This window comes from Thunnus thynnus, chromosome 9, assembly GCF_963924715.1.
Source record: "Thunnus thynnus chromosome 9, fThuThy2.1, whole genome shotgun sequence".
Taxonomy (NCBI): domain Eukaryota; kingdom Metazoa; phylum Chordata; class Actinopteri; order Scombriformes; family Scombridae; genus Thunnus; species Thunnus thynnus.
The window spans coordinates 18,002,191-18,017,863 of NC_089525.1; the positions used below are offsets into that span (position 1 = coordinate 18,002,191).

General features: G+C 40.3%; 1 protein-coding gene across 1 annotated transcript; it reads left to right on the plus strand.

Moving 5' to 3' along the window:
• The first annotated feature begins 444 nt into the window (after positions 1 to 444).
• On the plus strand, positions 445 to 14,582 carry LOC137189492 (E3 ubiquitin-protein ligase RNF38-like). Its single transcript, XM_067599394.1, has 12 exons — positions 445 to 1,930; positions 5,433 to 5,485; positions 5,670 to 5,851; positions 6,642 to 7,068; positions 8,318 to 8,458; positions 8,650 to 8,838; positions 10,003 to 10,164; positions 10,323 to 10,426; positions 11,585 to 11,666; positions 11,760 to 11,881; positions 12,642 to 12,741; positions 13,472 to 14,582. Exons 1-12 carry the CDS (start codon positions 1,642 to 1,644, stop codon positions 13,532 to 13,534), a joined length of 1,914 nt encoding a protein of 637 aa, XP_067455495.1. The 5' UTR covers positions 445 to 1,641; the 3' UTR covers positions 13,535 to 14,582.
• The last annotated feature ends 1,091 nt before the right edge of the window (positions 14,583 to 15,673 follow it).

A 15,673-nucleotide genomic window follows, 5' to 3' on the forward strand; every position in this document is an offset into this window, starting at 1 on the left:
TCTGTCATTAAAATACTTGAAACCAGGTCACACACCTTTAATTGGCAAGTGTAAAGGTTAATATTTATATTGTAAAGACAACGACAATAAACATGAATTTACAAATAACATCATGTAGCGTTTGTGCTTAACGATAGAGGATTATTGTGTGATGCTTGATACGTTAAAACATATAAGGGTAGTAATAAAACATATGGGGTAAAGGTTCATTTAGTCTTCCAGCTTAAGCGTGTGTAGAAAAGCTGTATGAAGCTGATCTCTTTCAAAGCTTATAGTATTTCTGGTATGAAGCTGCTGAATTATTAATGAGCTGAGCAGTTGCCCGCGGATTGCCAGGCAGAAGTAGTCAAACCTGATAACAAGCTGCTACTTAAAAATCGACTTTGACAGCCGCAGATCAAAGGAATCTTGTTTTGCGGTGTGTTGTACGGATTTTAGCGTTAATTGGCTTTTAAGTTTGTGTGATTTGCTCGCAAATACAAAGCGGATCTCGCCTGTTACGAGCTACATGTTTCTCTGTGATCGATTGGGAGTGACTCGGCAGAGATGTGAAACTCCCATTGATTGATCTCCACTACACTCCCCGCTGACCGGAGAAAACACTCGACAGCGAATACGAGAGGGGATTTAAATTGGACAAATATTGTCCAGCTTACTTGACGCATAAGGTAGCTATCGTTTTCGCTCATGCGGTATGAGCTAATCCGCTAGTAGCACTAGTTAACTAGTAGTCTAACATCGATACAAAGCGACGTTTGCTAGCTGGTAATGTCGGCACTGTTGGACTTGTTTTCCCTGCCAGATCCTGCTTCCTGTTAGCCTTGGGCTAGCTGGAAAAATCAGAAATTATGCTAATGAACGAGCAGGTATAGTTAGCCAACGCAAAGGGGTGTAACTTAACTACGTAGAGTGGGCTACCTGTTGCAGTTTATTTGTATTTTTTTCACGAACTTATGCTAATAACTTTGTTTCACAGCCAGCTATCAGGGCAGCTGGTTTCTTTTAGTTTGCTAACGCTCGGTAGCTAGCCATCTTGCTTGTGTTGAGGGATTTAAGTATTTAACTTGGCCAGCTCTCTGGTGCCGATATTCACCTCAGTTAGTTGCAATTTCCTATTAATATATTCGTCGGTAATGAGCTCACTTGTTTGGGACCTAATTGCTTAATATTAATGCTTATAAAAATACTTTATTTCACTGTGTCAAAGCCAGTCAGAGCTCCGCTGTGAAAAGACAAAAGAGAGCCGGAGACTGTTGTTGTGGTAACGACGTTAACCAGAGATAACGAGCTTAGAAAAAATAGTATTTCATCACAGTTTTGTTATACTACATGCTTATATAAGTAGAATATTTTTGATTTACTTGTGGGCGTTGAAAAGTGGTGAAATAATTAAGGGGGAGACGAAGAGTGGATGGTGCTTGTGCGACATAAGCTTCCCTGAGCTGCTTCCAGGTATCTCATCTCATTTTAAAACACCAGCTTTAGATGCATTAGAAAACACTCATCCGGCCGTCATCAAAGGTAACTAGCTGGGTAGAGAGACGCGGACTGAAAAGGGAGGTTCCTGCCCGTTTCTGAGCGTCCATCTCTCCAGCCTGCCTTCATCACGTCCATCCAGCACCGCCCTCCTCCTCTCCAGCCATGGACCCCCCGAGGACTCGGTCGCGGTCTCGGTCTGGCTTCTATCATTTCGGCATGAACAGCAGCGTTGGAGGCAACAGCAGTGGTAACGCAGTCGGTAACGGGAGCATGATGAACGCCAGCGGAGGAGGGGTGAACTACACGCAGCAGAGCAACGCCGGCTGGGCGCCGCACCACGGTGGCCGCAGCTACCCGGAGAGCCAGCAGCAGCAGCACACCCAGGGGAGCTACCTGTCCGCAGGGGCGCAGCGCCACTCTTCGCACGGAGCTCACAGACACCCCGGGGCCGGTAAGCAGGCTTCAGCAAACAGGGCCTGCAGCCCAGCTAGATGCATCATTACACACACACACTCACTCACACAAGATACACCCCCTGAGGGAGGGAGGAAGACCACTAGCAGGCTTTGAGATATTTAACTAAAAGGCTTGGTGCTTCCACTGCCAGCTGTTGCTTGAACAGCCAGCTGTGTGCTATGTCAGGTGTTGTAGAGGAGGCTCTGTTTTAGAGGTTTGGATAGCATTTACTCAGGTAAATAAGGGCAACTGGGATTTGTATATCATTGCTTGGCTTTATACTTGTATCACAATGCACCTTGCAAATTATCCTGGCCCTCAGTGGGAGTTTAGCACTGCAGGATTTTCTTTTGGATTGTCCAGAAAATGTGGTGCTGAAGGCCCGCAGATCATATTATGCTGCTCATGCTAAAGTAAGGAAGCAATCCTGTAGGTATTTAAATTAGAGTTAAAGTTTGAGATGATTATACCCAGCAATATGTAGACATACATAGAATGAAAAGGAAATAAATATGTCTGCTGGTTGGTCAATGGAAATTTTGTAAACTGATTAAAAGAGCAATTTTTATCTTTGAAAAGAGCACTGAACATGTTTGTAGATGCTGTGAAAGCTAAGTTCTTCCATTATAACAATTTTATCTTTTTTACAACAATAGCACAGTTTTCCATCTAATTTCACCATCAGCCCTATTATATTTAAGCATTAATGCTATTCAAGTTTTTAAAGTTACCCTTTAGCCTTTGCAAAGCTGTGTACTGCCTCCACCATCCTAAAAAAAACAAAAAACAGATCTCTCATCTAGTGGTTTATTGTGGAGTAGTGTTAGATAAGGTGTTAAGTAAGGTGTGGTAGTTTTAAAACATTATCCAAATACAAACGAACCAAGACAAATGAACAATTGACCTGTGTTGACGTGCTGTTGGACTTCGTTAAGTTCACAATAGCATTGGTTCCTGACCCAACCCAACCCAAACTCACCCCAACCCCCCAAAACCCTAAAAACCCTCAGGGAATATGTGGGGAAAAACGTATGAAACCTCTGGAGAGACTGCATCTCAGCCTCCTTTTTTTTAAAAAGCAGTTTTTCAGTGCTTTAAACATTGACACCAGTCTGTGTAATGTTCAGCAGCTTCCTATTGCTGACCAATGGAAAGTGACTAGAGGAACCTTCTGTAATACCAGATTGGATTGCCTCAAAGGCAAAAAAAGTGCAGTGAATGAATGAAAGCAGGCTGTTAATGGGCCCCTGTTTTAATAGCAACACTGTTGCCAAACACCCAAAATAACCCACACAGAGGGGGGGCGCACACACACACACGCACACACACACACACACACAAACACATGTTTCCCAAATTGAGAGACAACAGAGGGGTTTGTGTGAATGACTTAAACAGTGTATCTCCCAGCTGTGTGATCTCCTCTCAGCAGCTGCATATTGCCTCTTCCTCGATGGCTGGGGTCTCTGCTCTGTATGTGTGTTTTTTATGTGTGTGTGTAACATGTGCTGTGTGTGAGAGTATTTGTCTGCACTTGCTTATTTTGTATTACGCCTTTTGGCATCACAAAGAATGTGTCAGGATTGGGTTTGGGGGAGTTGTGTTCCTCTGTTTTACCCCTGTTTTTTTTAAATTTTTTATCCTCTTTCTCTTCCTTCTCTTTCACTCCTCCACTTTCAACCACGTTATCACCCAGTATAGCTTTAATAGTGATTGTTTCAACCCACAACCTCCTGGCATAGCAACCATTTTTTCCCCCAGATTTTCTTTAATACTGTTATGTGAAATAAAATAGATTGTTTCACTATTTTTGGCATGTTACTCCTAAATAATAGTTCAAGTCTTTGTATTTCAGTGAAAGACCAGGAAGAAATTGCTACTAGGTGACAGCTGATACTCAAAGTTTACTACCCTGCTTGACTCAATTGTCAGTTGTAGGAAAAAAAAAAAAATGGTGTCAGTCTTCCCCAGCAGCCATGCTCGGAGGAAACAAGGTCGTGTCTTCTCGCCAACAGAACCCGTCCAGTCCGCCTCACCATCCCCTCTCCTATGGCCCCTGGGGTGAATCAGCATTAACAGACCTAGTTCTCCACAAAACACATAGGCGGCTAAGACCCAGGACCCCATGAGGTCTAAAGAAAAGAGACGGTAGATGAATAAAGATGCAAGCCAGCGTGTTGCCCCTACTGTCGGCTAGTCAGTCAACCGCCTGTCCCTCTGTTCTCCACAGCCACTAGCAGGGCGTCTTTGAGCTGTCACTATCGGCAGACTTCACATGGCTCTGGAGAGGCGTCGCAAAGACGAAAAAAGGGGTGGGGGGGTTGCTCTCAGATCTGTTGTTTCTGAGGAGGCAGAAGAGGCTGTTTGGATGAGGGAGGCATAAAGGGAGAAACAGAAAGATGAGGGGAGGAGAGTTTTTTTTTTCCCATCTTTTTGGTGATTAAAGGTTTTTGGGGCCCTGCTTAGAGGAAACTCTTGTCAGCTGAGTTCAAGGACATCCTTCTTAAGCTGCAGAAATGTCTGTGTGCACATGCTGCATCCAGATTGCACATGTGGACTGTCAGATAAACAGCTGGGAGTGCATTGTGGTTTTCTGAGATTATGTTTATGACATTACTGCTTTATTCAGAGATGTGATTTCTCTCTTTTTTTTTTTAGCATTAAACATTTTTTTTTTTTTGGACATGCCAATCTCAATCATGTAAGTAAGGAAAGAAATCCAGCTGTTATGCAGATCTCTTTCTTGTGATGTCATTTGGTCTTTGGAGAGAGATTTTTATCACATGGAGATCAACGAATAGGGTGAGACACGCTACTGAGCAGTTGCTAAAGAGCTGATAATGGTTCACTGTTTTGCTCAGGGGCACTTCTCAACACAGGGACTCGAACCCAGGCCTTCTGTTAATGGTTAGGTCCAATCGTCACTACTCTCTAGTGCTGATGAAGAGTTATTGACTGGATTCAAACAATCTAATGTGTTAACTTTGGAAAGCTGAGAGCAGAATGCTTTTCTTGGTAGATCAGAGGGAATGATTTGTCTGTGAGAGCCAGAGAAGATGAGTCCATTGTGACTTCTATGAAGATGGCTTCCTTTCTTGTGCTGCTTTTTTCTTTCTTTCTTTCTTTTTTTTTTTTAAAGCAGGGATTTGAAAAGCCTGTTTGGAAGACACCCTAGCTGAAGACAGGGGGGGTGTAGTACTGTTTGGTTAGCGAGATGTCAGATGTGCATTTTTATCATCACTGTTGGATTTAGTGCCGTTAAGGTGGTAGAACTGTTAAAGCAGATCAGCCAAAGCTGCGCTGCATCACAATAATCACTTTTTTTGGCATCTGCTGTGTTCGTAGAATGGAAAACAAAATCAAAGGCACCCAGCTGCCTGTGTGTTGTTGTATTTCTGTTGGCTTAGCAAGCGTATGGCCATGTGTCTTGTGATGTTGATGTTTTTCTCAGCTCTATCTTATCTGATTATGTTTTTTTTTTCCTCTCTGGCCTGCAGGAGGAGTGCTACATTTTCATCCAGATAACGTGTGCAGCGAGGATCGGGACAAAGTAAGTATGAAACATGACCCCGGCCTGTTGCCTTGATTTGCTCCTGGTTTGAATAGGATTTGTGTGTCATTGTTTTCTCTCTTTTATTCATTCTTTTTTTTTTTTTTTGTGTCTGTCCTCCTTTGTTTTTTCCTGACCCACCGTCCTCCTGCTTCCATCCCTCCTCTTTCACCTCTGTGTGCAGATGGAAGACAGCCCAAGCCCGAAAAGGCAGCGTCTTTCCCAGCAGTCCATGTTGGATCTAAACTCCGCCCCTCCTTCTACCCCTTCCTCTCCCATTCGCCCCTGGGAGCTCCCTCCCAGTCGCAGACCACACCCCCATTACATGCCAGAGAGATGCCACACGCCTGTTCGCAACCGTCGCAGGTGAGTGTGTGTATGTGACAAAAAACACATTGTCTTCATTATTAATCTGGTAATTGTTCAGCCTATAAAATGTCAAAAATATTCTATCTATCTGAATTTTTATTATAATTTGTGTCACCTCAAAGTGCTAAATAGGTACTAGTGAAATTATTTAATTTACAATTATCTTATTAATGTATTTTATATTAACAGAAAATTTAACTGACAAATAGTTGCAGATTAGAAAATGTATCTACTATTTTGATAACGTATTTATCGCTTTTCAAGTAAAGATGCCAAACATTCTCTGGTTCCAGACTCTCAAATTTGAAGATTTGCTGCTTTTCTCTGGTTATATAATTGTAAATTGATCATTTTTGGACAAAAAAATGGAAAAAAGACATTTGAAATGAAGATTGATTTAATTATTTAATCAGTGAATGGAGAAAATAATTGAATTGAGATTGATAATGGAAATAACTATTAGTGGCAGCCCTACATTGAATACATTTAGATTTTGATTCAAGGTTTTAAATCAGATGAGCTCACACAGAAACAAACTGCTTAAATATATTGCAGTGAAATAGTGGTGTTTACACAGTAATGTCTAGTGATGCCACTGATTAACCTGTTCTATTCTTTAGGGCTCTTTGAATGAAATTTAGATTTCTGAATGTCAAAAATCTAAATGTGTTCATAGTCAGACCTAACTTTTTGCAATAGGTGACAGCTCTAGTATTTATGATGATGCAAATGATCAAATAGCTCGTTTTGCCTCTTCTTTATTGTTCCCCTCTTTCTTCCACCTCAGCCCTCCAATGAGACGCCAGCGTGGCCGGAGAGACCGTCTGACCCGCCACCACCACCACGCACACAACAACCACCACCATTACAACGGCAACAACAACCACCATCACCACCCAAACGCCCACCATCACCACCACCACCACCTGCACTCCCATCACGGCCCGTCGCCAGGCCACCAGGATGAGAACTATCGTCACCTGGCTCCTCCTCAGGGCTACCCACCCTACAGCCAGCAGCCTCCCAGAGGGCCAGGGCCCGGGCCTGAAGAGCGCCCGGGTTACCATCCCCCAAACCCCTCTCCAAGGCCCCTTCATCAGTCACCAAACCTGTCTCCTAGGCTGCTGCATCCTGCGGCACATCCACAGCACCCTCACCCCCACCCCCACCCATCCCAGCAGCAGAGCAATGTGGTGCTGGACCTCCATGAGCAGGTAAGTATAAAAGATGATGGTTTATGTGAAAAAAAAGTTTTACCACTGACTTACACAAGCAGTTTTACACTTGAGATAGGTTTTGGTGAATATATATATATATATATATATATATATATATATATATATATATATATATATATATATATATATAAAATTGTTGTTGTGTGCTTAGAAAACAGTGTGAAGATGAAAAGTCATCTTCCTGTGCAGCTCATATGTGTGGATATGACCATCGAACCAGTTGGATGTACTTATAGGACATATATAAAAAAAAAAAAAAAAAGCAATGCAATTTAAAATGTGAGCTCAGCTACTCATGGGAATATTAACTTGTTTGCAGTTGAAGATGTCGACTACAGAGAGTATGACTAATGTGTTTTTTTTCAATGTTTCACTGAGATCTGTTTTGATCTTGAAGCAGTTTTATCAGCAGCTACATTTCCTATAATTTATCAAGGTAAACTCATCACTGTGTAGATGAAAGATTCAGTTAACTAATGTGGGCATGTCTGACTTGTCTGTTTTTTTTGTTGTTTTTTTCCAGTGGAGGATGATTCAGTTAAAATAAGTTTTCTAATAGGCCAGGGTGGTGGAGTTTATTGGCAAAATGGAAACTTCACCCCTGGAGAAATTTTGGCTGGTATCATCAATCAATTCATAAAGTCAGATACAAGCAGGACTTAAATTTAATTTTAAAGCTTCATATTCATTATTTAACAAATTGTTTCTGGCTATCACTAATTCTGGTGGTAATACGTACATTTAAGTTGACTCTAGAAATAGTGAAACACATTATGGCACTAATTTGATTTGATAGGAGCGGTTCACATGAATAGATAAACTCATGTTGGTCAGAATTGCTACGGGTGTAATCGTCATCTGGAGGCTGTTTGCGGATGAATAAGTGAGTTTAGATGTTTGACCTCAATCAGTTTCATTTGAATTCATTTACTATTTGAATTGCTGGAGAAATCGGAGCTGTGGCCAGAGATTCAGTTGTCTGGAACCAGGCTACGTCCTCTCATAAGCATCATTAAATTACAAATAGAAAGAGGTCTGTCAGGTATAATAAAAATCTGAATAGGTGGTTAACACCAAAGACACATCTGTTGTGTCATCGCTGATAGACAAGGTTTATGCTTTATTTGCTACCTAGAGGATGTTCATAGGTCCTCTGTGTCATAACTCCAGTTTTAAATCACAGTCCAACTGAATAAAGCTGAGGACCTTTGCTTTCCATATTTAGGGTTCAGCTCCAGTATCGTATCCTGTGTCTCCTCCTGGAGCTCCACCCGGCCTGCCGCCTCGCTCTGCACCGCAACAGATCCCAGCATGCTCGGTGGTCTTCAGCGGACAACACTATCCCGTCTGCAGCGTACCTCCTCCTGTAAGTGTTTGTATAAGAAAGGAAAAGTAATTTTTCCAGATAGTAGTCAATTGCACATTTTTTTGAGGGTCTTTATTTTCATTTTATCAGTCAGCATCATATATTTGTTATTTCTGTGTATTGATGCAGTTCTTAAATACTGTTTGCAACATATACTGAACTCTCCTCTCTCTCTTCCTGGTCTCTATTAGGTCCTTCAGACTTGCTCTGTGCAGCACTTACCCATGCCCTACCCATTCCCATCTCTGCTGTCCAGTGACCCGGCCTTCCTGCTTCCCCCTCCTCACCTCCCCCATCCTCCCACACACCTTTCCCACCATCCACCTCACCTGCCCCAGGCTGGACAGTTTGGACCCTACCCGACACAGCAGGCCCGATCAGTGAGTAGGAAAGCACATGAATAAAAAATATATATACTTAAAGACATATCTTTTTAGTGATACATTAAGATAATGATCAAACCACACAATTGTTTGAGTCTCCTAAATTACAGTATAATGTTATTTATTATATGAATAATAACTACTGAATGTCAAATGTATGTTAAAATGTTAAATGTCATCTCTTCCTTCTCCCTCATTGAAAAATCCAGAATCTACAAATATGCAAATTTATTTTGTTTTAAAAGTTTAAAGTCCCTCTCCACTCAAAAATATGTTTTTCTTCTTGTTCCTACAGTTGAATGTTTGAGCTTCACTTTGCAGAATGACGTCTGTGCAGAGTTTGTTTTCACATTCATGTACTGAAGGAGGAAAGTTTCTCTGAGCTAATTTTTAAAATTAAGGGGCCTACTGATTACATGATTTGTGACATCACAAATGGTTTGGAAGCCAATTCAGGTCTAATATTCAACAAGTGTGATGTGGAAACTGGAAGCCTCCAGTGCACAAACACTGAGAATGGACTTTACAGTGAAGTAGGAGACATCTTGTGTCCAACAGAAATTAAATATATTTACATATTTATAGATTCTGGAATTTTTAATGAGGTAGAAGGAGGAGATGCAATTTTAAGGACTTTTACAAGATAATTGAACTTTTTTTTTTGTGGTAAAGCCATATCAGACACAGTTATTATTCAAAGACGAATATTCTATATACATCTTAAAACATGTCTGGAGGGGATCTTTAACTACTGGACTCAAGATTTCTCCTACTTCACTGAAAAGTCCATTCTCAGTGTTTGTGCACTGGAGGTTTCAAGATTTCGCATCACAATTGTAAGTTGTATACTGGACCACAATTGGCTCCAAACTAGTTGTGATGTCACGAATCATGTGCATGTAAACACCTTAAACTCTTTCTTCAGCAGGTGAATGTGAAAACAGTTTTCTAGTGTCAAGTGAAGCTCAAACCTCCAAGTGAAAAAGCACATTTTTGACAGGACTCCATCTCACACATGTATTCCTCATAAAAATGTGTCTGTTTTCTAGTGTTTCAATTCCTCCTTTTGCTGTGATCACATGAAACCAACTCGGATGGTAACGTAACGGATGGTTACTTGTCTCCTCCATCAACCTTTGCTTTTCCACTCATCTCCTCCAGCCGTTACAGAGGATAGAGAATGACGTGGAGCTGCTCGGAGAGCACCTGTCTTTGGGTGCGGGGCTCCACTATCCCCCTGCCACCCACCCGGCCCTCACCCCACACTCCACACAGCTTCACTTCCTCTCCCATGATCCCCTGCCGCAGGAGTTCTTCGGAGTGGTGAGCAATAAGAATAAATTAATGAATGAATTATTCATTCCTTCCTTTGCAGAAGTTTTTATTGATGCACTCAGGTTTTTTTTTTTTAATCATTTAACTGTTGGCGAAAATAAAAGTCCACATGAATGATTTGACATGTATGTGTTGTGTGTCTTTAGTCTTATCCAAACTTCATTCCTCGACGTCTCCCGGGGCGACGGTACCGCTCGCAACAGCCACTGCCACCTTCGCCTTACCACCCTAGCCTCCTGCCTTACTTCCTGTAAGTAGATCAGTAAACTAACATACAAAGAGAAGACAGTTAAGAAGAAAAAGTTGTATTTTTAATTTGTAAAGGTGGTGGTTGACCTGATATTTATTTTTGAAATTTGCAACCAGTTGCATGATGTTGATGATTATGTTGCGTGACTAATATTACTTAAGATCGAACAGACAAGGAAATCCCCCAGCTGTCGTCCTTATGAGAATGAGTAATCTTAAGGATAAATTTGACCTGGTTGATATCTGGTATTTTCAGAGAACTCATTTGATTAGTTATTAGGTAAAAGAAGGCCGTCAGAGCGGATTATTTTTTCTTATCATCTTTTATTTCATTTTTAAACTGAAGATAAAGTCATGTCATTTTATTTTGTTCAAACTTTCAATAATGAAAGTTTTACAGAGACAAGCATGTTGGAACTTGTCTGCAGGATAAGGAACTTTTTAGAGGTCTTACTAATTTAGACGTTAATTACATCTGGAAAACAGAGAGAATTAAATGATTCAACAAAGGATTTGTTGCATTGTTGCTTTTTGGACTATAAAAAGGCAGAATCATTGGATAAAGGGAAAAGGTGAAACATTTCCTGAGTCTTAAACATAGAAATCATTCAAAAAATATTTTTAAGCAAGATTTAAATATTTTAAATCGGATGGGGGAAAAACATTTTGAGTCATCACTCGAGCTGAACGATTTTGAAACAATATCTAATTGCAATTATAATATGATTTGTGATATTAGAGGGAATGATAATTTTTACATTATAATTCTCATTTTCATTGAATAACATATTCAAATGATTATGGTGTGATTTTTGTGGGAAACTGTACCAAACAAAGATGCTTTCTAAGTGTGTAGAATATGGTGTGTAGGCCGGGACATCTCTGCAGCATGACACACATTTGACACACATTTCGCCTTTAACAAATATTGTCCCTCCTGCGATTTGAAACTTGCAGTAGGCCATATTGCGATTTCAATAAAATTTCGGTTAATTGTGCCGCCCTGATCATCACCTATAGAACATGAACATGAATGTTATCAGAGCTTCTATTTGTAAAGTTTTAAGAGAAAGTTAAGAACTACACAGCTTAGTTGCTTAATTTGCTTTTCTGAGACACTAAGCATCAGAAGTTCTGTGTTAAATCTCTCCCTCTGTAGCTCAATGCTGCCAGTCCAGCCCACAGGTCCTGCGATCAGTCTAGAGCTGGATGTTGATGATGGAGAAGTGGAAAATTATGAGGTTTGTCCTTTTAAATGTTTTTATTCTTTTGTCTATATGTTTGCTAGATGCAGACTCTGATTTTTGTGGTGTTGCTAATGTTTTGATGAACAGGCCCTCCTGAACCTCGCTGAGCGTCTGGGAGAGGCCAAACTCCGAGGACTGACCAAGGGAGACATTGAACAGCTTCCCTCCTATCGGTTCAATCCTAATAACCATCAGTCTGAACAAACACTGTAAGTGCCATCACATGTTAATAGCAGTGTTTCCCCAATAATTGTACCAACAAGAACCCCTGCCAGGCCAAAAAAAGTCTTTTTTTAAATGCCAAAAATAACACCAAATACCCCATTCATTTGGAAATCATTTGTGTGAATCAACCTCTGTGTCGTTGCCCGGGAAACTCTTAGTAGTGTTGCTCCTTTTTAAGGAATAGAGAAGTGTGTGATGTGTGTGCGTAGCGAGTGAGTGGTTGAGCGAGTGCAAGCAGCAGAAAAGTAACGTGAATGTGAGCGGAGCAGAGGAAAAGGTTAGCAGTAAATTGTCAATCTGGCAGCTTCTCAAGATGAAGAAAAGTCTCATCTGTTGTTTCCCCAACTGCTGGAAAAGTGAAGGGGGTTATCTCCAAAGTTTGCACCAATGGGTCAGCCTAACCTGACAACACTAAACAGAGAAACAGAGAACAGAGAAATGTGTGGCTGCTGAGTCTCTCCCAAGTTTTGCTCAGTACACTGCCCCACCCCCAAAGCAGTCCACCTAGGGGAAACACTGTTAATAGTGAAGGCTTCTATGATTAAATGTTTATTTGATCATCTAAATATCATTCAATAAACAGACATGGTCTTTTTGAAATAATCTCTCCTGAATTCTGTAGTCTAATCAGTAACAGTTCAACCTAAATCTGCCTTAATGCCCTGTGTGTCATCTGGAAAGTGTGTTAAACAAGAGGTTTCTTGTGTTTCCATACTTGACATGCTAATACCTGTTGTGTTGCAGGTGTGTGGTGTGTATGAGTGATTTTGAATCCCGCCAACTGCTGCGAGTTTTGCCCTGCAGCCATGAGTTCCACGGGAAGTGTGTCGACAAGTGGCTGAGGGTAAGTACCCCTCCCATAGACCCCGCTGACTCACACTGAGCTCGTAACACAGATATGCAACCCATGACTTAATTTGAGGCTTATTACACATTGTTGGGAATTGAATGTGTGTCTCAAAACAGAAGTATCACATAATAACCCATTGATGACTTCTTGCAAACTGTTTTGCTTCATCTGGGGACTCATCAGTAACTTGTTTATTGTCTCTAAAAGAGAGAAAACTTTTGGTTAACATTGCAAACACTCTCTAAGTATGCATTAACTGAGTGACACAGGCACCTTTTTAATTATAGAAATGTTGTGAGAATCAGACTTATGTCTGACTACACAAACGTCAGTAAAATGTGTAAACCACACTAAACCCAGGACAGGAATATCTAAAAAAGCTGCACACATACCTCGACATGTGATTTCCCTCTGAAAATGCTAAAAAAGACACACTTGAACATCCAAGTTCTTTCCTTAATCAGAACACAGTCTTGTGATTTACAAGCATGAGTTGGCCAAAGCCTCAGTCTGAATTGGGTTATAAGGATTACAAATCACTAATTTAAAATCTGTAGCCAAAACCTTTTTTTTTTTTTTTTTTTTTTTTTTTTTTTTTTTTTTTACAAGGGAACCTAGTATTGAGTTTAGTTAATGTTCAAATGTCCACTTTGTGATTCACAACCTGTTTGAACGATATGAACTGCCTCTAGACTAACTTTTTGTTTCCTCTCTCTGTCCACAGGCCAACAGGACGTGTCCCATTTGTCGGGCCGACGCCTCCGAGGTCCAGAGAGACTCAGAGTGATCACATGACAGAGCCAGACACTCCCGATTGTCTGTCGAACACGTTCAGCACTGCCTGCTCCTGATCTAAACATACACATGCACGTGTTTGTACACACACACACATTCACACACTGTTTCCTTACCTTTTTGTGTAACACTTTCTGCTCCTTCATCCTTCCTGTTTTTAAGTTGTGTCTATCCTCTCTCCTTTTTGCTTCTTGAGTCGTTTTCCCTCCCTTTCTCACATGCATGCAGGCTCTCACCTCTTTCAGTGAATGACCTGCCTGACCCACCATTTTGAATTCTGTGTGTCTGTGTGTGTGTCTACACGTGCATGCACCACAACTGTGCAAATGTTGTTTAGTCAGCCCTAAATTGGGCTGACCAAACAACAACAGCCCTTACATGATAGTGTGTGTTTTCAGTATGTGTGTGAGTGAGTGTGTGTGTGTGTGTGTGAGAGTGAGAGTGTGAGTGAGAGATTTTTAGACGTCCTGGAGCATGCCTGAGTGTCTGTTGTGTATCAGACAAGAGTAATGACATCTGAGACTTTTTGCTCTCATGAGTGACTGACTTTACTTCCTGTTTGTACGTTTATGCACTGTCTGTCTGTATGCATACTATGTGTGTATGTATGTTATAGACTTTAAGCCTTTTCTCTAGTTTGACACTAAGGGTCCATGCTGCCACTATACTTCTCGGTTGCCTATTTGATCCGCTTGTTTCAGTAGATTATTATTATTATTATTATTATTATTATTATTATTATTATTATTATTATTATTATTATTACTCGACCATTTTAAGTGATTGTTTTCCTGCCTGGCAGTTACCTCATCATTCCGGTTTTGGTCATCATTCATTACAAGCGCTTCACAGCACTACTTTGAAATTAAGCACATTATATATATTTTCTTTTCCTTTCTTTTCTTAGCAAAAATAAGTTTGTCTGTGACTTTGCAGTGGCACATGTGAGATATATATATATATATATATCTATATATATATCTATATATACTGTATAAATCTATGAATATCTGTATACCAAATAAAAGGCTTGATATGAACTTTTTAAACTTTGCATTTTGTATATATATTTTTTGCTTTTTCTTAGCAGCAGATAAAGAGCTAGTGCCGGATTTCTGTGTTAGATTTGTATTGGTGGTCGACTGAAGACTGGTGCTTCATTCAGATGGTTTGATTTTTTTTCAGATTTTGGTCTGGTGTTGCGATGGCTTCAAGCAGCCACTAGGTGGTGTCACTGCTCTTCCTCTTTACCATCATTCCACATCTGCCCAAATTGTGGTCCTAGTGTTTTATTTCTCCTGATATATATATTTTGTTTTACAGGTAAACAGTATGTATTTAACATTATTTATATAGGATTTGTTAAACAGAAAGTGCACATTACAGCCTTTATACATAAAAATACATTTTGAGCTGGCTTGTTGACCTTGGATGAAGTGAGACAGTGGTGACTCTAAATAGTAACCGTCTTCCACAGGGACACACAGATTGTTTAACCTGGAGTTCTTCATTTTCCGATCACTCTTGGCTGTAGGTATTAAGCTTTCCCAACATCAGTCTCTGAGGTTCACACCAGACTCAACGCTGCAGTTACACCTGTACATATCCATAAAACAACCACAGGTAGGAAATAAATCAGCCTGAATCAAGGGGGCATGAACGAGCAACTTAAAGGCTTCACACAAACAATAATAACAGTTACAGCTCTGTAAGTGACAAATAATAAGAATATATTAGACCTAAAATATGAAACAGTCCAACAGTTGAATCATTCAAAAATGTATAATGTACTACAGTGCGTTATACAGCTCAAACCCACAACATGAATGATTAAGGTAAACTAGATAAGTTAAAATAAATCAACAAGTACAGTAAGATTATGATTGTGTATGAATCTGGAAGTTTAAGAACAAACGGAACAACAAACAAAGGAGTTGGAGCAACCAATCAATCAATTAAAGACCACTGTAAACAACTTAATGAACTGAGTGCATTATCAGTGAATTGCTCCTTTATCTTCGATAACAATATTAAATATCAACATTAAATATTAAAACAATATTAATATATAAATGTCAACATACAGTTGGTTTACGCACAGGCACTCACAGCTTGCGCCTGTTTCTCCACC

Bases quoted from the DNA above. Each gene is read 5' to 3' on its own strand.
- LOC137189492 (XM_067599394.1), top strand. From the start codon at position 1,642: ATGGACCCCCCGAGGACTCGGTCGCGGTCTCGGTCTGGCTTCTATCAT. The intron at 10,165-10,322 runs GTGAGCAATAAG...GTGTGTCTTTAG, and splicing joins CGCAGGAGTTCTTCGGAGTG to TCTTATCCAAACTTCATTCC. The intron at 11,667-11,759 runs GTTTGTCCTTTT...TTTGATGAACAG, and splicing joins GAGAAGTGGAAAATTATGAG to GCCCTCCTGAACCTCGCTGA.